The 25,291-nt window shown below is 42.4% G+C and overlaps 1 protein-coding gene across 7 annotated transcripts in view; it reads left to right on the forward strand.

The window, feature by feature from the left end:
* The window catches only part of ASPH (aspartate beta-hydroxylase), a 414,018-nt gene that overhangs the window by 142,810 nt on the left and 245,917 nt on the right, over positions 1 to 25,291 (forward strand). For all 7 annotated transcript variants that reach the window (XR_013824500.1, XR_013824501.1, XR_013824502.1 and 4 more), the window contains 5 exons: positions 6,545 to 6,631; positions 14,445 to 14,595; positions 17,299 to 17,435; positions 19,974 to 20,072; positions 22,095 to 22,184. Coding sequence is in view for 2 of the 7 variants with exons in the window: in XM_079901409.1 (XP_079757535.1) it covers positions 6,545 to 6,631; positions 14,445 to 14,595; positions 17,299 to 17,435; positions 19,974 to 20,072; positions 22,095 to 22,184 (564 nt within the window). In the remaining 5 variants the exon portion in view is untranslated. The remainder of the gene's footprint in view (positions 1 to 6,544; positions 6,632 to 14,444; positions 14,596 to 17,298; positions 17,436 to 19,973; positions 20,073 to 22,094; positions 22,185 to 25,291) is intronic.

Raw genomic sequence — 25,291 nt, forward strand, 5'->3', positions numbered from 1 at the left:
CTGCAAGTACCATACAAGTAGGGGTTTTCATTTTAAAGCAACGCGATGCAAAAAGAAAACATAGGTTAGTCCAATGCTCTTAGGATAGTTACTGTTAAGGTGAAATGATATTAGATTTAAGATTCTTCTCACTTGGGGTTAACCTCACGCACCTCCAGTTTCCAGGGTGACTGAAGTTTTGCCTTGTCATCAGTTAATTTGAAATATTATTTGCGTGTGTTTCTGGATATTACAGTTTTTGGAAAGTCAGTTAACCCTAGATTGAAGTTATCTGTTCTCTTAACTCCATCATACTCATGTCATGATTGGGCCAAATATTTATTATAACGTATCTAATGACACCTTCGCTGAATCATCTGCAGGCACACCTCATTTTATTGTGCTTCACTTTATCGTGCTTCACGGATATTGCGGTCTTTACAAATGGAGGGTCTGTGGCAGCCCTGTATCAAGCAAGTCTACCGGTGCCATTTTTCCAACAGCATTTGCGCGCTTCGGGTCTCCCTGTCACATTTTGGTAATTCTCGAAATAATTTCAAGCCCTCCACCGGCAAAAAGATTAGGACTCGCCGAAGGCTCAGATGATGATTAGCATTTTTTAGCAATAAAGTATTTTTCAATAAGGTATGTGCATTGGTTTTCTAAACATAACGCTATTGCACACTTAATAGACTACAATATAATGTAAACATAACTTTTATATGCACTGAAAACCAAAACATTCATGTGACTCACTCTGCTGTGGTATTCACTTTATCGTGGTGGTCTGGACCCAAACTTGCAAGATCTCTGAGGTCTGCCTGTAGTTGTTTCTCATGAAAATTTCTTTCTCTACTCTGTACTTGAATTTATACTTGCATTTTAAACTAATACTCATTAGTTTTCCTGTAATGTGGTTTTTAATCAGTAGACATTAGCTGAAAAAAAAAAAAAGGAATAAGGGGACTGTCATAGGTAAGCGACAACAATAAAAACACCCGAGTTAGGCACTGAAGTGGGACGAGAATGTGCTTCCCCCCATATTTACTAGAAAAGTCCCAACAAGCATGGTGACGTCTGTAACTAGCATTAGGCACGGTTCCCAAACCAAAGCCTGGCTCACCCTGGTCAGCAGCTGATACAAAGGTAGTAACTCCAAAGAATATTGCAGCGAAGTCTTTGTTCACTAAATTAACATCGAATGATTTCTGTGTCTGTCTTGTTTGACTTTATAAAATGCAGCCACTACTCTTTGATGAAAATTTGCATTTCTTAATAGAAACGAAGCAGGAATCTTCTTTTTCTATCACCTTGTTTGGCATTCTCCACTTTCTCTATGCTACATGCCCTTGATGAAAATGGATGCCTATTTCACAGGTGACTTTAGGAATAAAGAACAAACGAACAGCTTTAGAGAAGGATTTGTATGTAATTATAATGAAGAGTAGAGAAGGGCTCAGTTATCAAGGGGCAGATAAGTCAGTGAAGCATAAACATGCTGGAACAATCCATGGGGTATTCTCCAGTTCTCGCTTATCTGGAGAAATTTTGATGCTTCCTTCAAGGAGCACCATGGGTCTTAACAGGGTAGATAAAGGAGGAAGAAGGGCCCACAGAGGCAATGCTTGCTTCTGAAACAGCAGGGAGCCATGTTATTGACTGAGTCATCAGCGTAATTAAATTTTTTAGGGTTGTTTTTATAGCTGGTAGTTTCAAATAATGCAGCCGACTATACTGGGATTGCTACGGCCATAAGGCAGCAATGGTCAGAGGAGGCCTGGTCTCAGGCCACACCCATGTTTCAGAAACTATGTGACATGAAAGTACGAGGTCACTTTAGTTTTCCTGCATAAATGCATGGATCATATTTTAATCATCAATTTTTTTTTTATTATTTTTTGCGATACATGGGCCTCTCCCGTTGCGGAGCACAGGCTCCGGACACGCAGGCCCAGAGGCCATGGCTCACGGGCCCAGCCGCTCCGCGGCATGTGAGATCTTCCCAGACCGGGGCACGAACCCATGTCCCCTGCATCAGCAGACGGACTCTCTACCACTGCGCCACCAGGGAAGCCCAATCATCAATTTCTTAAAATAATACTTATTGCTTAAAACTCCTCCTTATGCTCCAGAAGAAGGATTTGAAATGATACACTGAAATATTTGTTCATTTGTTGGAATTAGTTTTTATTATTGTATTATAAGTGGAGAAAAAGAGAGAAAGAAGGGAAAACTTTATAAAGTCAGAGTAAGTGCGACACACGAAAGTTCACACCACAGGCTTTAAACGGGGCTGGGAAAGAAGTAAACTGCGGGCAGAGCAAGGAAGAGGTGTAGATCACACTGTCAGACGGATAGTAGTCCTCAGAATAGCTGTTCTGCACCAAGTCCAGAGAGGAACCTTATGCCATAGATCTTCATAAAGGGCCTAGGGATGGATGGCACGGTCTCCTCCCTAATGTCTCGCCCGCGGGTTCTACGTGACCTCCATGGGGTGTGTCTTAATGTCCTTCAGCGCACCCGCTGACCTCATGCCAGAACAGGGGCCGGGGGTGGTGGGGGGTGAGGCAAGTACATGTCTCTCCAGTGGACTGTCTTGGTCCTAGGACAAAATGTAAGCTGTGTTGAAGAACAGATGATTTTCAGGCAGTTCTTCTGAGCCCTCTATCCTGGGTTGAGTTTTTTAAGAAGAATTGTGTAATAGTATCTGGAGCTATATTCTCCAGCAAGAACCTGGGGAAGGGAAAGTTTTTTCAGACTAAAAGCAAACACATTAACTTTGCCAGACAGCTGAGGTGAGGGCAGGACTGATGGTCCCTTAGGAAAGGCATAGCGCATGTGTGTTAAGGGATCCAAAGGGTGCCTAGGACAGAGGCAATGTATTCCATTATTTTTATAACCTTGATGGCCAACTAAGGGAGTGTTAAGCTGGAAAAAATACTTTCGCAGAGTTGTTATGAATATTGTTAATCCTATGGTTTAAATCTGGAAATGGTGCATTTAGCATGATTTTCACAGAAATAGCCTCAATATTTGCGATTTAAGCTGTGTAAGTCATGTGATAGGCGAAAAGTAATCCGTCCAAAGATATTCTGTGTCCTAATCCCTGGAACCTGTACATGTTACCGTGTTTGGAGAAAGAGTCTTTGCAGATATGATTAAGTTAAGGGTCTTGAGATGGGGGATTATCCTGGGTTATCCAGTTGGGCCCAAAATTCAATCACATGTTTCCATATAAGAGAGAGGCAGAGGGAAATCTGATACAGACGAAACAGGAGAAGGCAACGTGAAGACAAAGTGGAGATCGGGGTGATGTCAGGAAATGCTGTCGCAGATTCTCCCCTAGAGCCTCTGGAGAAAGAACGGCCCTGCCCACATCTCGATTTCAGCCCCAGTGAAACTGATTTTGGACTCCTGCTCTCCGGAACCATGTGCGAATGAATTTCTGTTCTCTTAAGCCACAGAGTTCGTGGTCATTTGTTACAGCAGCCTCAGGAAACTCATACAGGTTAGTTAGAAGAAAGTCACACGGAGAAGGATATTTAACTTGAATTCTTCATCCCTTACAATCAATCATGGAAGAAATAAAACGGTGGTTTTAGAAACTGTTATCCAAAATATACAAAAAAACTCATAAAATTCAATGATAAGAAAAACAACCCAATTTAAAAATGGGCCAAAGACCTTAAAGGACAGCTCACCCAAGAAGATATTCAGGTGACAGATAAGCATATGAAAAGATGCTCCACCTCCTATGTTATGAAATGCAATTTAAAACAAAATGGATATCACCACACACCTATCAGAAAGCCCAGAATCTGGAACACTGACGCCACCACATGCTGGTGAGCGTGTGGCGCTTCGGAATCTCTCACTCTCCGCTGGTGGGAGGCACAGTAGTACAGCCGCTTCGGAAGACAGTTCGGTGGGTTTCTTACAAAACTAAGCATGCTCGTAGCATACAGTCTAGAAACCTTGCTCCTTGGTATTTATCCAAAGGAGTTGAAAACTTACGTTCTCACAAAAACCTGCACACGGATGTTCATAGCAGCTTTCATAATTGCCAAAACCTGAAAGCAACCAAGATGTGCTTCAGTAAATGAATGGATGGATAAACCGGGGTACATCTAGACAATGAAATCTGATTCAGCACCGAACAGAAATGATCTCTCAAGCCATGAAAAGATAGGGAGGAAGCTTAAATTCATATTACTAAGTGAAAGAAGCCAATCTGAATAGGCTACCTACTGTATGATTCCAACTATATGACTTTCTGGAAAATGCAAAACTATGGAGACAGTGGATACGTGTCATTATACATTTGTCCAAACCCACAGAAAGTACAACACCAAGCGTGAACCCTAACGTAAACTAGGGGCTTTGGGTGATTTCAGTGTGGCATTGTAGGTTCATCAATCGTAACAAATGTACCACTGTGCTGAGCGATGTTGATTATGGGGGGAGGCCGTGCATGTGTAGGGGTAGGAGATATGTGAGAAATCTCTATACTTTCCTCTCGATTTTGCTGCAAACCTAAAACTGCTCTCAAAAAATAAAGCCTTTAAAAGGGTTAATATCGTGAGAGACACAGCATATTTTAAATAGCGACACAACGATTTCTGACAACAAATATAACTTAGAGAATATGTTCCTGACTTGATTTATCTCAGCCTTCAAGTCCTCATTCTCTTTGCATTAACCTGTCCATCAGATGAGAGACTTACCTGGGGCATGCTTTATTGTCTCATGTGGGCTCCCACATCCTCCCCACGCTACGATAGTAATAATCATAATAGCTACCATTTTTCATTGCTTTCCATGCGCTCTGCAGCGGCTATAAGCATTTTATATATGTTATCAGATTTGACCTTCACAGCCGCCCAACAAAGTGATCAGGTACCCTCATTGTACCCGTGTCACAGATGAAGCATATAAGGCAAAGTCGTAAGTAAGTTGCCAGGAGTCACACGCCTCCTAAGTGGTGGAGCCCAGGGTCTAGCCAGTCACTCCGGCTCTGGAACCTGCACTCATGGCCACTCCTCTGTGCATATACTGTCTCCCAGACCCTCAGCGCCGCTGATGGGCATGTAACAGGGAATAAGAAACCTCCTTCTTCCATGATTTTAAGGAACTTTAAAATATGAATATTACCTGGCTCTATTTAGTCAAGTTGTGGAGAAGTAGGTATCAGTAATGATCAGGTAGTGATGTATGGTTTGCTGAGCCCAGCCACGTTTGAGGCGTAAACTCTGTTGCTGTGAAAACTCACTCAGTGAGGGTGACAACGTACAAACCACGGTGAGCTTGCATTTAAGCGCGGAATGAATGGGTTTACAGATTGATAGGCAGCTGAAGTGGTGGTAAAGTTCAACTCAGAAAATCCATCTCCATCGCACGGTTCCAATATTCTGACCTGCTGCCTTCCATTAGACACCAGGGGATGTGTGTTCCTCCTTGTGGATGGACTGCGAAGGGGAGAGGGTGCCTCACCCCCATGCCAAGACCCTCAGCAAGCTTACCTGTTACACATCCCCCATTTCCGCTTGCACAGTGGTGGTCAGAGACCTACCGCAGGTGCTTGGACCAGCTTCTTAAGGGCCCGCGTGGGCTTTGGGGGGAGGGGGCGTCACATGACAAGGAAGCAGTGGGGTGCCCCAGCAACCCGGTGAGCCGCATCAACCCTCATGTTCAACGGGTGACAACGTTGGCGGCCAAGTGGCCCTGTCATCCTGCGTGCTTATTCCCTGCCGACAGTGCCCTTCTCATTGCAGACCCCAGGCATTCTAGCTGCTAGCAGTATGCTTCCCCCAACTGAAATCCTAAACTTTTTTAAGAGTGCGTGTGGGAACTGTACATATAGAGACAAAATGCAATTTCTTTGTTTTTCTTTTCTTTTTTTTTTTTTTTTGCGGTACGCGGGCCTCTCGCTGTTGTGGCCTCTCCCGTTGCGGAGCACATGCTCCAGACGCACAGGCTCAGCGGCCATGGCTCATGGGCCCAGCCGCTCTGCAGCATGTGGGATCTTCCCGGACCAGGGCACGAACCCACGTCCCCTGCATCAGCAGGCGGACTCCCAACCACTGCGCCACCAGGGAAGCCCTGTTTTTCTTTTTTAAATTTTTATTGGAGTAGAGTTGATTTACAATGGTGTGTTAGTTTCAGGTGCACAGCGAAGTGAATCAGCTATACATATACATGTATCCACTCTTTTCTTTTCAGATTCTTTTCCCATGGAGGCTATTACAGAGTATTGAGTAGAGTTCCCTGCGCTATACAGCAGGTTCTTATTAGTTATCTATCTTATATATAGTAGTGTGTGCAATTTCTAGTACATCATCTGCCAGGTGTCTGCCTTTTAAAAAATAAAGTGTATTTATGTTCATTTCTAGTTTTCTGTTTGTCATAATGCAGTTAATTATTTAGAATCTTAGGATAAAATTGTCTTAAACTCAGAAAGGAGTCCAGGAAATTTTGACAAAATTACTTGGTGAATATTAAATGACTATATTGAATAACATTATGCATTTGAATTTATTGTATGTATATAATTGCCTCTTCCTAACAGGGAAAAATTGAGGAAGCAGTGCATGCGTTTGAAGAACTGGTTCAGAAGTACCCTCAGAGTCCAGGAGCGCGATACGGGAAAGCAAAGGTATGCTGAAACCTTGCTACTTAGGACACTGTTCTGATGTCCTTATGCTCTGTATAATTGGATTTTCAAACCCAGTATTTGCATTTTATTTTTCCTTTCTAACTTGTATAGAGAATCAATTTCTCATGCATATACATAAATTCAAGCAAGAAATACAGTTTTAAATAAGACAATTAATTATTGCTATTTTGTATCATGAATTTAGTAACATTTTTTGCTCCCCCTCCATCTGGCTTCTCTCCGGTTTTGAAAAGAAAATGAAGAATAACACTTTAGTCACTGATTTCCCATCACCCTCATTTTGTTCCATTTAGACCCACCACCTAGTTTTTACTTCAGCCTCCTTAGAGGTTTAAGAACCTCATTTTATCACTAGAGGTTGCAAAGTGTGCTTAGAAGAGACTTTTAAAATATAAAGTGGGATGGACTTTGTTCTCTGTGTAGTGTCTGTCAGCTGACTCATTTCTTACCCCTTACCTTCTCCCCAGCGCCTTCCCCACCTTCTCCTTTCTTTCTTTTTTTTTTTTTAATTAATTAATTTATTTACTTTTGGCTGCATTGGGTGTTCGTTGGGTTGCGCGGGCTTCTCATTGCAGTGGCTTCTCTTGTTGTGGAGCACGGGCTCTAGGCTCGAGGGCTTTAGTAGTAGTGGCTCTCGGGCTCTAGAGCGCAGGCTCAGTAGTTGTGGTGCACGGGCTTAGTTGCTCCGTGGCATGTGGGATCTTCCCGGACCAGGGCTCGAACCTGTGTCCCCCGCATTGGCAGACGGATTCTCAACCACTACCTTCTCCTTTCTCATTGGACTTTCTCCATCCTCCAGCTCCTCAATTCATGAAGCTTTTCCACGTCCTTCTGTAGCTGGGAAACCCTCTGTGGGCCACATTCTGTTTTAGGTCCTGGGATTTATCATGAAGAACACTCTCGAGGTCTGTGTCCTTGTGGAGCTTATATTCCAGTGGAAGATATTTTAAAAGTTTCTTACTCAAGCTTTTTGTAGTGAAAGGCCGCTCTGTGGTAGGCCTATTGTAGGCATCGCAGGCACAGCCATCAGCAAAGCACATGGTGTTTTCATTGTAATGGAGAAGACAGTGCATGAGACATAGAAGAAAGTCGCTTGCTTGCTACTGGATACTTTGTCAGGAGACAAAAATAAAGAAGAGCACAGCCATAGGCTGTGTGAGGGGGGTGAAATTTTGGATAGGGTGGAAGGAAAATATCTCACCGAGGAGGTGATGTTTGAGCAAACCCCTGAAAGTCTTCATAAATAAATATATATTTAAAGAATATTAGAAGGGTTAAAAACAAATGTCTGAGAACATCTTACATGATAATACATGCTCTAGAGAAAAGAAGGTCATGGAATAAAGAACATGTTGTTATGATTTTTTGTTTGTAGGTGGTGTGATTGAGAGTGACACAGCAACACTTATGATAATAAGGTGATCAGCAAAGGCCTCCCTAGGGAGGTGACAAGTGGCTGAAACATGTCAAGGTCAAGGAAGGAGCTGTCCAGGCAGAGGGAAGAAGGGGGGCAAAGGCCGTGATGCAGGGAATCAGCCTTGGCTTGATCGGAAGGACAGGAGCAGGGGCGTGCTGAGGGAGGTGGCACGGGCAGGCGGGACCAGGGCCCCTCAGGTTGTATTCTCTGTGCGCTGGGGGCCCTTGGAGGGTTTGTGCGTGGGTGTGCCCGTCTGGTTCTTTTTTTGTGTGTTTTTGTTTTTTGCATTACACGGGCCTCTCACTGTTGTGGCCTCTCCCGTTGCGGAGCACAGGCTCCAGACGCGCAGGCTCAGCGGCCATGGCTCACGGGCCCAGCTGCTCCGCGGCATGTGGGATCTTCTGGGACCGGGGCACAAACCCGTGTCCCCTGCATCAGCAGGCGGACTCCCAACCACTGCGCCACCAGGGAAGCCCCTGCTTTGTTCTTTTTGAAGATGTTTTGGATATTCTGTATCTCTTACATTTGCATATGAATTTTAGAACTAAGTTGTAAATTTCTGCAAAAAAAACAAACTGGGATTTTTTTTTTTTTTTTTTTTTCTGCGGTACGCGGGCCTCTCACTGTTGTGTCCTCTCCCGCTGGGGAGCACAGGCTCCAGACATGCAGGCCCAGCAGCCATGGCTCATGGACCCAGCAGCTCCGCGGCATGTGGGATCTTCCCGGACCGGGGCACGAACCCGTGTCCCCTGCATCGGCAGGCGGACTTTCAACCCCTGTGCCACCAGGGGAGCCCTGGTTGTTTTTTTTAATAACGATCACTTTGGTTGCTTGGTGGAGAATGGATTCTGGTGGCACAAGTAGAAGCCAGAAGAATAGGAGACCATTGCAGGTGCCCTCGAGAAGCGCTGGCTCAGACTGTGGTCGTGGCCATGGAGACGGAGCAGTGGACAAGGGCAGAGCTGAGAGGTCTTGATGATGGATTAGATGTAAGGGTCAGAGAGAAGACTGGAGGGTGACTTCAGATTTTCCGCTGGGATTTTTGCTGGGTTCCAGACCAAGGATGGAAACCAGGCCCCCTGCAGTGGAAGTATGGAGTCCTAACCACTGGACTGCCGGGGAATTCCCAACTTCAGGGTTTTTGGTTAAGCCATCTAAGGAAAGGATAGTGCCAGGTGGAGGAACAGGTTTGGGGCGGTACAGAATCAAGCATTCGCATTTGGTCCTGTGAAGTTTGTGATGCCTATTAGAGACGCAAGTGCACGTGTCAAATAGACGGTCGGAGATATGTAGTCTGGAACTCTGGGTAAAAGCCAGGGCTGATGTACAAATGTCAGGCAGTAAAGCTCCTCCAGCCCTGCCTGGGGGGATGAGACTGTCAGCCCTGCTGGGAAGTGGCAGATGCAGAGCTGCAGAAATTTTCCAGACCCAGGAGAAGCTGACAACACCCCTTTGGAGGGGGCAATGCCGTCACTTGTGGGTGACACTCACACGGAAACTAACGCATCTGGAGATAAAACGAGTGTGCTTTGCTCTGAACTAAAGGTGGCAACCACTCGAAATCCAGATGCTCAAATTCTTCCTATCTCCCCCTTAAAAACTTATTAATTAAATTTGTATTAATTCAGTTTTAATAAATTAAATTTGTGAAAATTTAATGCAAAGAAGTTCCTTTTATCCATGGTACAATACAGACTAGGTTTAGCAGACAGCAACTGTATCATTTCTATAAATTAATTTGGTCAGTAATCCTCCAAAATTGCTAAATTGTATTGCTATTAAGCAAGAGAGAATATATTTATTACCAAAAGATGGTGCCTATTCAAATAAGTGATGTGCTTTGCCACTAGTCCCGGCAGTCATTTGATTATGGAAAAGCATATTAATTCGAAAGAATAATGATTGGGCCAAATGCTCATCATGGCAAAAATGGTTCATGCTTTAGAATTTTTCTTTGTATGTGATGTTAATTGCAGGTACCAAGGTCTAAATAAATGCATTACTTTTACACGCGGCACTTGCTATATTTATACCCTTATTTACGGTCAGAATTTGAGATTTATGCCTCAGCAATATTTTTTATCTCTAAACTATTATGCTACAAGGTGTTATCAATATTAATGCAAAATTTAAGCATGGTAAATTAAATTCTAATAGAATAATTTAAAAGAAAGCTTAAATTTGTAGGAGTTTTAAAAATAAAAGTTCAACAGAAGACGGATTTTGTAAGGAGGAGTACGTGATGACTTTTTCGTTCTTTGTTAGCAGATTAAACAATTACTTTGGAACATCCCAACAAATTTTTCAAATTCAGCAACATTAAGTTAAATAGAAACTACAGTATCTGTCATTTCTAAAGTAGCACTGGGGCTTCCCTGGTGGCGCAGTGGTTAAGAATCCGTCTGCCAGTGCAGGGCACACGGATCGGAGCCCTGGTCCGGGAAGATCCCACAAGCCGTGGAGCAGCTAGGTCTGTGTGCAACAACTACTGAGCCTGCACTCTAGAGCCCGTGAGCCACAACTACTGAAGCCCGCATGCCCTAGAGCCCGTGCTCCGCAACAAGAGAAGCCACTGCAATGAGAAGCCCGCGCACCGCAACGAAGAGTAGCCCCCGCTCGCAGCAAGTAGAGAAAGCCCGCGCGCAGCAACAAAGACCCAACGCAGCCAATAAATAAATAAATAATAAAATACATGAAAAAAAAAGTAGCACTGATAGTGTCTTATTCTTTGGATTACTGTGAAAACCAATTTTGACCAAGTTCCTTGAACATCAGACGCAAAATTATGAGCTCAATTCACTTTATTATCTTACACAAACCATTAGTGCCTCTCAGGCAGAAAATGCCACATCTCAGGCATCTCCAGGCATCTTCCTGCCACAAATAGGAAGGTTGGATGGGGAATTCATTTGAACCAACAAACGTCTTTCTGATGTTAATGTCCTGTAAGGACATTTGCCCTCTCAGGGCAAATCCTTTATCTACAGATGCTAAACTAATCAATATCAATCAATTTTGATATTCAAAGCAAAGCCTATCAGTTTTGTTTAAGAGACTTTGAAGAAATGTACTATTTTAACACTCATGTTAAAATTCCATTTCCGGAAGTTCTAAAATGTTTATACTTCATTAAAATGAAGAACCTTGAGGATGGAGGAGGGAAAGGAACAAGGCATGTAGTTGTATCATCTGTCTCTCATTTCAGATTGAGTTTAGTTAAGATATTTATTCCCCTCTATATAGAGAATGATGTCTCGGTTGACATTTGCCCTTGAACTAACCTTGAAGAGACCCTCCAGTTCCAGGATCTGTTTGGTAGCGTGAAGAGGCTACCAAATGAAGAAGGTGAACAAGGTGGTCTCAGAAGGGCTCTCTCAGCTCTAGGACTCTGGCATTCTGTGACGTCATCTATGAACGACCATGTTTGGGGGAGTTAACTCACCATAGCCAAACTCACAAGAAACTGATGCTTAAACAGAAAAGCCAGCGTATGAATGTATAGAAGGCCATGCAGTCAGGATGACCAATACAGGATATTGACATTGGACTTTCTCTCCTGGTAGATAAGTCTACTCTGGAGACCATTTGCAGATATGAACAGATTGTTGTATATTCTGAAGTTTTTTTTTTCCCCCCCTTCAAGCACAGGTGAATTGCCCTCTTCTAATCTAGAGATTTTCATCCTGTCAATTTTCTTTTATCATAAAACTGTCCACTGTCCATCACCACTGATTCAATTCCAGCCCTTATCATCTTGGGAAACTTACCCTTATCAGTACATATTAACAGGTTCTTTCTTTGATGTGGTATTTTATGAAAAGCTTCCCACAGGTATCTTACTTTATCAATTTGTGCTGATTCTTGCTAGTTTTTCATTTTGGGGTGGAGGAGAGATGTATCATTTCCTTACTGTGTCCTCAAGCTGTGGAGTTAGACTTCGTGTTGTTTCTGCAGGCATCTACATACTGCCTACAGCACACACTTTGTTTTAACAAGGTAAACATGTTAAATAGGATATTCTGAGAAAAAATTACACATGCTACTTTTAGCATCTATATCGTTTTTTTCTCAAATGGTATGCTTCAAATTGTAGTCTACTAAATCTGATGAGATTTTTTTTTTATTTGTAAGGTTCTTTTTTTTTTTTTTTTTGCTGTACGCGGGCCTCTCACTGTTGTGGCCTCTCCCGTTGTGGAGCACAGGCTCTGGACGCGCAGGCTCAGCGGCCATGGCTCACGGGCCCAGCCGTTCCGCGGCATGTGGGATCCTCCCGGACCGGGGCATGAACCCGTGTCCCCTGCATCGGCAGGCGGACTCTGAACCACCGCGCCACCAGGGAAGCCCCCTCTGATGAGATTTTGATGACCCTTTTACAGGTCGCCCCTCTCTTCCTACCTCTAATGTTTCAGTCCCTGTTCTCGTGGATGTTAGCATAGATGAACTGCTCTGGTCCCTTTCCCATCCCCTCTCACCTGCTGAAGGACATCATTCTAATTTTTGTGTCCCCTGCATCATCAGATTTCCGCCCTCTATGGGGTCTTTTGCATCAGCTTAGAAACATGGTGTAATATTTCCCATTGTTAAAAAACACTCCCTTGTCTCCACATTACCCTCCAATTACTGGCCCATTTTTCTGCTCCCCTTTACGCCGAAACTCCTTGAAAGAGGTGTGTTCACCTTCTTCCCTCCTGTTTTCTCTTGAGCCTCTCAGCTGTGGGTCCCCAGCAGCCCCATGGAAATGCTCTTGCTGGGACCCTCAGAGGCATCACATTGTCCCCAATCCAGAGTGATCTAGTTTCAGTTCTCATCTTATTCAACCTGACAGACACTTCTGATACAATTGATCACTCCCTCTCGATACCTTTTGTCACTTGGCCTCCAGAATACCACTTTTTAAATTGTTATTTTCTTCTCTCTTGCTTCCGTCCTTTTTGCTGGTCCTATCCTGGTCCTTTCTGACCTCTGATGACCTTGAAATCTTGCAGCTCTTTAGAGTTCTGTTCTTGGACCTCTTCTTTGCTCTGTCTACACTCACAGCTGCATCTAGCTTCTTAGCTCTAAGTACCCTCTCTATCCTCGATGATTCCCCAGCGTTTCTCTCGCTCTGACCTCTCTCCTGAACCCGACACATGTAGGCACCTTTCTATCCATATCTCCACTTGGGTACCTAATAGACATTGAAGCTTAAATTTGTCCCAAACTGAACTCCTGATCCCATATTCCTACAAACCTGCTTCTTTCTGCTCTAGCTTCCCATTCTCAGGAATGACAGTTCCAACTGGTCACTGCTCGAGCCAAAAATGTTGAATTCATCCTTGACTTCTCTCTCCCTTTCTCTTATACTCTACATTCAGACCATCTGCAAGTCTGTTGGCTTTGACTTTCAAAATGTACCTGTAATCCGACCACCTCTTACCACCTCATTACTGCTACCCTAGTCCAAGTTGCCATCACCCCTTGTCTTGATTCCTGCCAGAATGTCCTAACTGGGATCTCCACTCTTCCCTTTACCCACCTCTGTCTATTCTTCACATCACTGCCAGTGTCCTTTCGACTCATACAGGAGATCACGTCAAAAACCGTCAGTGTCTTCCCTTCTCGTGTAGAGTTAGTGTAGTGGGATTGGCAGTGGCTTACTAGGCTCCTCATTACCCGATGCCCCACCCCCCATCAGTCTCCTCCTAGCTCCCCTTCAACGTACCAGCCTTTCCTCTATTCCTCACTTCTGCCTCAGGGCCCTTGCTCTTGCTGTCCTCTCTGCCTGGAATGTTCTTCTCCCAGGTATTTTCGTGCCTCACTACTTTCATGTCATCTCTGATCATCCCGATTAAACTAGCATCCTTCCTGCCACCCCACTCTCAGTACACAGAAGCCTACATTATTTTTATCCACAGCACTTACGGCCACAAGACACATGATACTTTTATTTGTATCTTGACTTTCCCTTCTAGAACGAAGCAAAATGAGAAAAGGGCTTTGTCTGTTTTGTTCAATTTGTCTGCCACCTGTCTAGAACAGAATATAGTTGTTGAAGGAATGAATGAACACAGGAATAACCTAGTGAAAGAACAGGAACTGTGGACTGGAGTTCTGTCTATTAAAGATGTATAACAGGATATAAATTCCATCAGCCCTCACATATATTAGTCTTGCTTTTATGATAGCCTTTCTCATCTGTAGCTTAGTAGCTAGTTTTTCTTCATATTATTAAAATAACATGCTATGTTGCTTTCCTTTATTTTTTTAATCCTTGACAAAAAGAAAATTTGAATTTGTCTTGAATTACTTTAAAGCATGTCCCAAAGTCGACTTTTCATAACTATTCTGAGCAACTGCAAATACAGCTTGTCCTGGGACATTTCTCCCTCCCTCTAGTGTGAAGATGATTTGGCTGAGAAAAGGAGGAGCAATGAGGTTCTGCGCAGGGCCATCCAAACCTACCAAGAGGTGGCCAGCCTGCCTGACGTCCCCGCAGACCTGGTGAAGCTGAGCTTGAGGCGGCGGTCAGACAGACAGCAATTTCTAGGTGAAATGGAGTAAGAATCAGTTCAGTGGCAATCAATGGCGTGCTTTTATCTGGAAAGACCTGCAGGCTGTGTATACTTCTGGAAGAGTTTAGTTACATGGAAGGAAACCTGAGTTTTATAACTAATTTCAGGCAACTTCTCTGATTGTGTCAGACTGAAAGAGTAATCCTTCTTAATTACAAAGATGCACATGGTACTTTGCCGCTTACCCATCCCCCCCACACACACTTTAAGGAGGAGGCAAATGGAATTCTGAGAGGTTGGATACGTTGCCTAAGGGATCATAGCTAATAAATTAAAAGGTCTGCAGTCAAAAACTTCCTATCATGCCAAATTCTTCTTTTCTCTCTTAACGATAACCGACTGATTCATGGCGGCTGAAATCATCGGTGCAACAGTTTTTATGGAGGAATGTTAGGAGTTCTAAGCACTCTAAAAATTTTACCTGTAAGTTTTGACTCTATACTAAAGAAAATGATAGAAAAAAAATTTTTTAATCACTAAGTAAATTTGCAAATGCTTTGAAAAGAGCAGCATAAAGCATCCTTTCTAACCGACCCAGGATCCCAGTGCCAAAGGCAAGGGAGACTGCCTGTACCCTAACTTCATTATAACCAGGCCAGTGATTGGTTCTCTCTCACCTAAAACGCCATCGGTAAGCCAGGAGGGAAGAATCTAAGCCATGTGTAACCCCTAAGGTGGGTTGTCTGCTGGCTGGATAAGTTGTGTAGACAAATTATCTCGATTACACTAGGAAGTGCTCATAAAAGTAATATCCAAAGTCAACTGAACTTTATATCAAGGAGAAGAATTAAAGGTAGTTGTGTTGCTTTGGTAGATGAGTAAAATCTGTGACAGGAGTAGAACCTAAGCGATGATTGGAAACTAGAAGGAATGGTCTTATTCTAGAAGAATGGACTTATATTCATAAGGGCCAGTCCTGGGGAAGGAAAACATACAGCACGCATACAGGATGGAAAAGGCAAGGCTGGGGCTGCATGGAGGCACTCGCCGTGGGCGCAGAATCAGTGTCACTGAGTTGTCGTCTCTCCTAGGGCTCTGACGTGGCTTGCTTAGCGCTGCGGATTTTTTACAGTAATTTTAATTTTTTTTTAAATGTATAAAATATGCATCTTGATGACTGAATTTTTGGTGCCCTCTTCAACTTTGCCTCTCTTGCCTCACCCTATTCCTGGCCCAGAGGAAAGACAGCCCACCAGTAGATTTAACCTTCTTTGGAAACAGTCCTTCGGTATTTGAATATAGTCTTTCCTCCGAATGAGAATGAGGCAAGTTCACTAGAGGAGGGACTCGTGTGCAGACTAGGTGGTGAAGTCCCTTGCGATTCAAAGTGGGAGAAGATTTGGAGATTGGACGCCAGTCCCCACACTCCCCTCTTCCTGGTTGGCAAAGTCAGTATTCATTGCAGTGGTACAGGGAGGCTTCCTGGAGGAGGTGGCATTTAGCTGACCTTTGAAGTTGGGCTACCATTTGAGAGGGCAGTCTTCTCAGGAGAGGAGAACTTTCAAAACAAAGTCATGGAAGCAGATGCAAACTATTACATATAGGATGGATAAACAACAATGTCCTACTGTATAGCGCAGGGAGCTGTATTCAGTATCCTGTGATAAACCATAATGGAAAGAATATTAAAAAAAAAAAAGTGGAAGGGGCGGGGAGGACATGGCAGCAGGACGGACTCTCACCTGGGCCTTTGTCCTTTGTTGTTTATCTATTTTATATAGAGTGGTGTGTATATGTTAACCCCAAACTCCTAGTTTATCTCCTGCCCCTTCCCCTTTGGTAACCATAAATTTGTGGTTCAACAGGGGAAGTTTAAAAGCATCAGAAAAGTGAGCCCAAGTGGGGCAGGTGGGGGAGGAGGGGTACACCATCCCAGACTGGTGAGGAACGGGGAGCGGCCCATGGGGTGAGTTGGTGGTGTTTCATGCCGAACAGTTTTTCTATTACTGGAGCGTCCAAATGCATTCGCTTATCGATGGTCCTACCATGTCTTGTCTGCTTTTCAGTTTGTGGTCAACAAAGCCCTTTAGGTAATTAATTTTGTCATGTGGACTCTCATTTTGCACATTCTCCCTTATACAATTTGTCTTTCCAACTGTGGTGAGGAGTGATGACAGTTGGCTCCTGAAATCTTCAACGTGCATCCAACAGCCTTAAAAACGACTTGAAGCTGGGTTTTCATGACTCGTGTGTGCATAGGCCCCTGTCGTCCACCAGAGGGTCCCCTAATACTGGATGATGTCTCCTTTGCTCCAGGACTAGGTCATTGCTGAGAGAAGAGGACAGCATAGTACTCTTATTTGCCTGTCCTGTAGTCCTAATTTTAATTATAATAAATCAAAAATACCCCAGTATACATTTTTCAATAAGGAACTGGTAACTAAAACTTTCTTAAGAGGGAATTTGACATAAAAGGGGAAATGTTGACAAATTTAGAAAATAGGAGTGTCTTTAAAGGATTTATAATCAGCATTATATTCAGTATCTATTTATGGGAGTGACTGATGCCTCTGCAGCTGCAGGATGAAATTCTAATAGGTACTTAGCCATCAGTATATAGAATCAGATTTAAGCTGGTCCTCAGGCTCTGTTGAGTAGTCTCTTATGATTTGTAGTCTCAATACAGAGGTGTACAGAATCTGCTTTTATTTCTATTTTTTTTTCTTTCCACCAATCAGGTCACATGAGGGGTTCCCTGCTCACTCTGCAGAAATTAGTTCAACTATTTCCTGATGATACTTCCTTAAAGAATGACCTTGGAGTGGGGTACCTCTTGATAGGAGATAATGATAGTGCCAAGAAGGTTTATGAAGAGGTAAGCAAGCAGCAATTTGCTACTAACAATTAATCAAATTATTTTGAACATGAAGTTCTTATGTTATTTGTAAATTGCATTTAATACACCTAATCACTCAATCTCTTTAAGTTAAATCAAATTTGTCTCATTATAGTTGACATATCCTAAATTTTTTTATCTCCTTTTTTTTCCACTTCATCAGAAGATTTTAAATTTTAGTTAACACTTGGTACATCAAAACCTTCAACCTATAATTGTGATTTTTTTTTTTTTTTTTTTTTTTTGCGGTACACGGGCCTCTCACTGTTGTGGCCTCTCCCGTTGCGGAGTAGAGGCTCCGGACGCGCAGGCTCAGCGGCCACGGCTCACGGGCCCAGCCGCTCCGCGGCATGTAGGATCTTCCCAGACCAGGGCACGAACCCGCGTCCCCTGTATCGGCAGGCGGACTCTCAACCACTGCGCCACCAGGGAAGCCCACTTGTGATCTTTTTAAAATTTATATATTGATATTTATCAGTCCACAAGCAGCCTTTCTAAAAGTGTTCTTTATGATAGGAAAAGGAACTGAAAAACTTACGAGCTTAAACTCATGAACTTAAAAACACATAATCTTATACGTTTTTTACTAAAAGACCAAACTAGAGAGAGACTACAGAACGCAAGCCTTTTGAGCACATGGAATAAATGACTCACCTTTCAGAGGGCACTGACTGCCTGATCTTCTAGCAAGGATACTTTTAAAAGGGTGTCTGCCTTATAATGGATGCTCTAATGAATAACTGCTAAGTCGCAAGTAACTATGTAATCTAGAGAACTATGACTCCTTCAAGCAATGAGGGGCGTCGTTTGGTACGAGTTAAACAGGATACCAAATGAACTTTGAAGCTGGACCAAGTTAATGCCTCTGTAAAAGAAAGATGAACACGTTTACTCGTTATTCTTTACTTTAGGCCTCGGGATCAGTGGTTTTCAGGCTGGTGCACTTTGCATCAACATGCAGATGTCCCTACTCAGTAGAGACGATATGAGTCCTTCTGTTTTTAAAATGCTGTCAGGTGTAGTGATTTCATACTCAGTCTCGAGACTGGGTCCACCCACAAAGTGGTGCTTTCCTCCTTTTATTGCCGTTGGTCCCATAATTGGGAATCACTGGATTTGAGTGAAATCTGAGTGAAATCGAACCCCTTTGGGTTTTGCATAGAGGAGGGATAAAATCTGACTTAGGATTTAGTGTGTCCTTTCAGGACCCACGTGGAGAATGGGTTACAGGAGAGTGGGGCTGGGGTTCAGAGGATCGGCAGTTAGGAGGCTCCTGTAAGAAGGTAGCAGAGAGAGGATAGACTTGGGCCAGGATGGCAGCGGTGGAGGAGGTGACAAGGAGTTTGACTCTGAATATATTGTGATGGTGTCATTGGCTGGATTTGCTAGTGGATGAGGTACAGGCGCAGATGCAAGCTGGAAAACACTACAATATCGGCAGGGTGCACTGTGGACTCACCGAGAGTATGGGGTCCCTGCCCAGCACACTTACTCCTTCTGTGTAAAAGATCCCATGACTCCCTTTTCCTGCTCAGGCTCAAGGATGAAGAGAAGCTGTAGGATGGTCATCTTTTCTCTACATGCGTTCAGCTCAAACTTTCTTCACCCTTCACTCTTGGTCTAAAGCAGCTTCCCAAGTTGAATGTTGTTTTGGTTTCTCACTGCTAATATTTACTTTAGAGGCATTTTGCATAATTTATCTTTAATCATAGTAAATGCATACGGTAATAAACCATGATCTGATTGATATTAAATATTTACCTGGCTTTTATCACAGAATATTGGATTTGGTCACCACTTTATCCTCAGTCCTTAAAATAGTCTGGGTGTTCAAGAAATTTATGATGGATCGTGATATATTTTCAATGCAAATCTAAATTTTCTCGTAATTAAGGCAATGTATAAAGCATGTACATAAAGAAATGTATAATAACCATTTGGAGTTGACTTCAAGTAAAGCTAATTTAAAGCAGTTTTTTGTTTTTGTTTTTTTTTTTGGTGGTACGTGGGCCTCTCATTGTTGAGGCCTCTCCCGTTGTGGAGCACAGGCTCCGGACGCGCAGGCTCAGTGGCCATGGCTCACGGGCCCAGCCACTCCGTGGCATGTGGGATCTTCCCGGACCGGGGCACGAACCCGTGTCCCCTGCATCGGCAGGCAGACTCCCAACCACTGCGCCACCAGGGAAGCCCCCTAAAGCAGTTTTTCCTGATCACTACAAAAATACTGAAGTCATGAAATTGACAGAGGTTTTGCTGATTTGCATTGTTAAAGCGATGCTTTAATGGTCATTGCCTTTTCATTCATTTCTTCATTCTTGGAGAACATTTTGAGTTGAGGGGAATTGGGGCCATTTAAGCCTAAGGTATTGCAATGAGACAAAACACTATAGCATTTTAAGCTATAACGTCATAATGCAGTCCAAGTACTGTACAGCAAAGCTAATTAAAATTTGTTTTGATGGTCATTTGTAGAATTCATAGTCCATCACAATAGCTTTTTGTTTTCTTTGAGTTTAGGTTCTGAATGTGACGCCTGATGACGGTTTTGCTAAAGTGCATTATGGCTTTATTCTGAAGGCACAGAACAAGATCGCTGAGAGCATCCCCTATCTAAAGGTAACTCCCTCCATTTTCCTCTTCTGATCCCTCTGAGTCAGTTGGACACCCTTGATTGTGTATTGTAGATTGATTGGCATGCACTGCTGACTCTTGTCAATGCTGAAATGTGCACCCTTGGACCATGACATTCACAGACAGTGCGGACCTTCAGCATAGTCAAGAGTATCAGAGGTAGAAGTACCAACCATGTGAGCAGAGACTATTTGGAAAAACTTTTATGAAGAAATTCCTAAAACTGCAGTTGTTATTAGTTGGTAAAATATTTTAAAATATGGACAATGTGTTAACTGTTACTTTTACAATTTAATTATACATTGAAATGACTTTGAACAGGGCTTATGGAAACCTTTACAAAGCGAGGTAACAAATGCAGACTGAATAGGTCAAATCCCCAAGAGCCTGATAGCCTTAAAGACTCAGATTAAAATATGCTATCATTTTTTTCTCACATAAAAATTGAAGTTCACCAGAATCACATTTCGTCTGGCTCAGGGGTCTCCAACAGAACTTACTGCCACAAAGGAAATGGTCTTTATTTGTATCCTCTAATATGGTAGCCACTAGCCACACGTGACTGTTGAGCATCTAAAATGTGGCTGGTGTGACTGAGGAGCTGAATTTTTAATTTTAATTGTAATTTAAATAGTAACACTAGCTACTAGCTACCATATCAGCCAGGTAGCTGATTGACTACTTGTGAACTTTAATTAGTACTTTTGTGATCCACCTTTGTGATCTCTTTCTTTCACATGACTTTGATCCGAGATCCCAAATAGCGACCCACTGATTGCAAGTAGCTTGCATGTTCTATTTGGCCAGCATAATTCTCTTAAAAACAATTTTAATTGCTTGCCTTAGTTGAAAATCTGAACATTTTATATAATCATGCAGATTTCTGGTGTCTCTGGAAAGTTCACATGTGGCCCACCTCTCAGCACAGGAGCTGAGCAATGGTGTCCCCTTGGGGTGGGCATGCACCCCTCAGTCTGTCTTGGCTGTCACTGGGCCTCTGCAACCTGCCTGTTCCCTACCATGACCCTGTGGGCATGTGGGTTTTTCTGATTTAAAGTGTTCCCCTTAGATTTCCTTTCATATAATAAGGACCTAACAGTACTCTCCTGGCTCAGATGTGAGGAAGTGGAGGGCAGGGTTGGTTAGTTAATGAGCAAAGGGGCGTTTATTTGAGTGTCAGTCAGTCAGGAGCCGAGATCACAGCTCTCCTCTCATGAGTGATGCTTCTGTTCTGTGCTATTTTCCAACATTATGCAAATAAAATTTCTTCTGAGTAAAAGATAACGGACTCCTTGTGAAGAGGCCTCAAAGATGCAGTTTTTTAGACATTTAAATACGTTGTATCTTCATCCTTCTTTTACTTTTCTAAATTCATTCTCTTGCTTTAATATTTTCTCTCTTTCTGATTTTTACATAAATTTAAATTTCAGTTCTTTTGTGGACAGTGGGGATGCAAATCAGCTGAGTGTTTTAGGATAGGAGGTGTTTAATAAAATTAAAGATTCCAACTGGCTTTAACCCTGTTGTATGTTCTGTCAAAGATTTCATTGAAAAGTGAGGACACATTTGTTTTGAGTGGAAAAAAAATATTATTTGCAGTTGGGTCTCTATCATTTCAAACATCTATGAGCAACTAACCATTTTGGTTCAGGGATAAAAAAGCCTCTAGATGACATATGGTCAGATTTGGAGAGCAAAATAAGTGTGATAGAAACTTGGACAAAGAAATCCTTTGAGATATTGAAATACGATTGCTCCTGCAGACACAGTTCACAAAGTGTCATACTGATTTTGTGGGGTATTCCACTGTTAATTGATGATGAATATATTGTTAAGTTGAAATTTATCACCTCCTTTTGGCTTTGCATTGTAAATGTTGACCAGTAACCTAATTGCCAAACTTTAATATTGAGGTGATTTTCTGATTCTTAGAAAACATTAAGTAAATCAATGAATTAAATCTGGTATTTAATTCTTTCATAAATACTGACACTGTCCTTTCTACAGGAAGGAATAGAATCTGGGGATCCTGGCACTGATGATGGGCGATTTTATTTCCACCTGGGGGATGCCATGCAAAGAGTTGGAAACAAAGAGGTAATGCATTCGTGAACTTTTTGTTCTCTTTAACAGAAGATAGAGGAAGGGGAAAGTATTTCTATGAGAGAGTTACAATTGAAAAAAATGTGTTAAGCGTAAACTTTTGAAGGTGGTGATTTAAACTTTTTGTAACAACCTAACAATTCTTACTAAATCCTATAAAGAATTTTGGGGATTTGACTTTTATAATTTGTTTCAAGGAAGTATCTGAATAATCATGAGTAGCCTGTAAATTAGTGTGCCTGTGTGTATGTCTGTGTGTGTATCTATAGAGATAGATATTGCCTTGAAAAAATATTTTTAAAATTATGAAATGAAGAGATGTGTTTGAAATATTGAAAATATTTTTGAGATAATTTTACAGTTTGCCTAGATTTATTTTTATTTTATTTTGGAATTTAAAAAGTAGTTATTTTTAGAATGAAGTCTTTATTCAACTGATTCCTAAGCACACTGAACCCAGTAGTTAATTGTGTAATTTACCTTCCAAAATATTTAATGCCAAGTTGAAGATGAATACCTATAGCTATGATAATGACTGCTATTGACACAGAAAATATAGTAGCTAAAGCAAATCACATGTTTTCTTTGTGATTATTCCTTTTTTTCTGAGTACAGTGTCAGCTTCTTTAAACATAACATTTGGTCATTAATCATGACATCATACAATGTAAATTCCCAAACTCTCACCATCCACTGTGGTTCACACAACATTGCTGGGCTGTCCTTCACCATCGCATGGCTCTAGGCTGGGCTGTCCTTAGAGTCAGGGATCAAAGGCTGTAGTGAGTCCTTGGCTTTTTGTAACCATGCATTCCATATATGTAATAAAGTGACATCTAAGGATAACATAGCTTCGAGTTTCTAAAATTAATAAGAACATGGGACCATTTGGACAACTGAGGGTTCATTGGAGCAAGGGGTTTTGTGATGGGGTAATTGCCGGCTAGTGACAGGAACCAATTTCGGGTAACAGAAATTTGGATAATTGACACTGTTTTCTTTATACCTTTCTGTGTATCTATACCTTTCCCCCTCTGACCTACCAGTCAATCAGCTGGAATAGAATGAGAAATGAGAGGCAAAGAGAAAGAAGGGAGAAGAAATTGCTGATTAGTACTCACTTTTGTGTTCCTTCATTCTTTTAAGATGTAAATGCCTGGTACCTCCTTTGAATGAGAGCGATAAGAAAGATTTTGCTACAGTGTCTAACACTTGATAAGTGTTCATATGTGATGGCTCTAAATGTAATTGTCACTAATTAATTTACCTTTTAACATCTCATGGTCCAGGACAAAGGCAGATAAAAGAAGTCTGTGATTTATTCTCCCATCTTAGATGAAAACAGCCCTTACTTCAAGGGCAAAGAATTCACTACTACACATTGTTGGGAGCTTGGGATTTGAACCTATGGGATTGTTCTATCAGCTTAATTATCATTAAGACGCAAAGAACAGCACAGTTCTTGAATTTAAATGCTCACAAAGATTCATCCTTATAGGAGAGACAAGCCTATAGCAATCCCACGTTAGCATATTCTCCATATTAGATGTTGAGTCTGAGTGGACTCTCGCGCTCTGAGTTTTCATACCGGGAAGCAACCCTCCTTCATGCTCTTAAGCTCTGCTCCAGGCATGAAAAGAGAAGCAAACCCACAGCCTCTGTGCTGCAGAAGCTGACAATAAAGTTGTTTTGACTTTTCTCACGGGATCATTTCGTATGGGCAGGAAGTGGGAGAAAGACCAATCGTGATACTCTCGTAGCAATTCAGCCTCAGCTTTTCCCAGAATTTCTGTAACTCCCAAATCCACATTTGAGCTCCCGTCTCCTACTCAGAGTCCACAATCTACTGCCTGCCTAGTTTCTCCACACGATGCCGCAGTGACAACTCACTTGTTCTCCTCTAAAGGACGTTTCCTCCTGGGTTCTGGCTCTCGTTGGATGGTGTTGCCAGCTCCCAGGATCCAGACTTGAGTCAGCTTAGCTCCGCCCTTTGCTGTGACAAGCCCCCTCCTCACTCCAGTCCGGCCAGGCCAGTCAGCTTCTTCGGAGGTCTGGCGTCCATCTCATCTTCCCTCTTGCTTGGCCGGTGTTCTCATTCCAGCCTTTGTTACCGTCCACCTCTGTGATGGCTGCAAGAACCTGGCTGTCATTTCCTGATTTAGTCTTACTTTCTTCCAGGCATCTTGGGCTCAAGAACCCCATGGTGCAAAATAGAAATAAAGCCCTCTTCCCAAACGATGGCATTCATGGTTCTCCCAGGCCAGTGGAACCACCTGTTCTCATCACAAGTGTGTGTCCCATGTCCCACTGTGCACCACGCCCCAGGCAGAACAGGCTCTGGCTGGGGTCACGTACCACGGGCCCCAAACGTGGCCTGGGCTTTTCTGAGTTAGACTCTCTTGACATACTATTTCTATGTAGTTATGTAGTGAGTGTGTGTGTGTGTGTAAACTATACCTGGCATTAATTTGAAGTATAGTAGACATTGATATAGACCATATTTAACAAGGTGCCCAGCTATGCTTTCTGTCTATTTTAGTATTCCTGTAAAGAGGACATTTTCAGAGGATTCTAACAACTTGATCATGGATTTTCTAGCAACTTTTATTGTGAGGTAGTCTAGATGTTTAAAAAAAAAAAAAGCAGTCTGGCTGAATTCATTGGGTCCCCTATATAATTGAAGGTATCATTGAAGATGATTTTTTTTTATTTCGAATATATCATTTCACAGTTTTGTTTCTGTAAAAGTTAAATGGCAGAGGGTGTAAAACCAAGGGCCCTGTTTGATGCACTTTGAGTGTCAGAAAAGCTCCTATGGGCAGTTAAACATGTCCCCGTAAGCAAAGTCTCTTGCCCAGACATTCAGCCTGGTGAGTGTTAAGGCCAAGACTTGAAATCTAAGACTTGTAACTCCTGAACTAGAGTTATAAGTTTTTCTATAATATGTATATTAATATAATATGATAATAATATAATATATTTTCCTATAAGAATTTTTCTCACTACTCTAACAATATGCCCAGTCCTTAAAATGAATTGCTGATGATTAAAAATCTAATGGACTGTAAGAGTTTCCAAAAATCATCTGTTGTAATTAATAA

The sequence above is a fragment of the Stenella coeruleoalba genome (assembly GCF_951394435.1).
Source record: "Stenella coeruleoalba genome assembly, chromosome: 17".
NCBI lineage: Eukaryota > Metazoa > Chordata > Mammalia > Artiodactyla > Delphinidae > Stenella > Stenella coeruleoalba.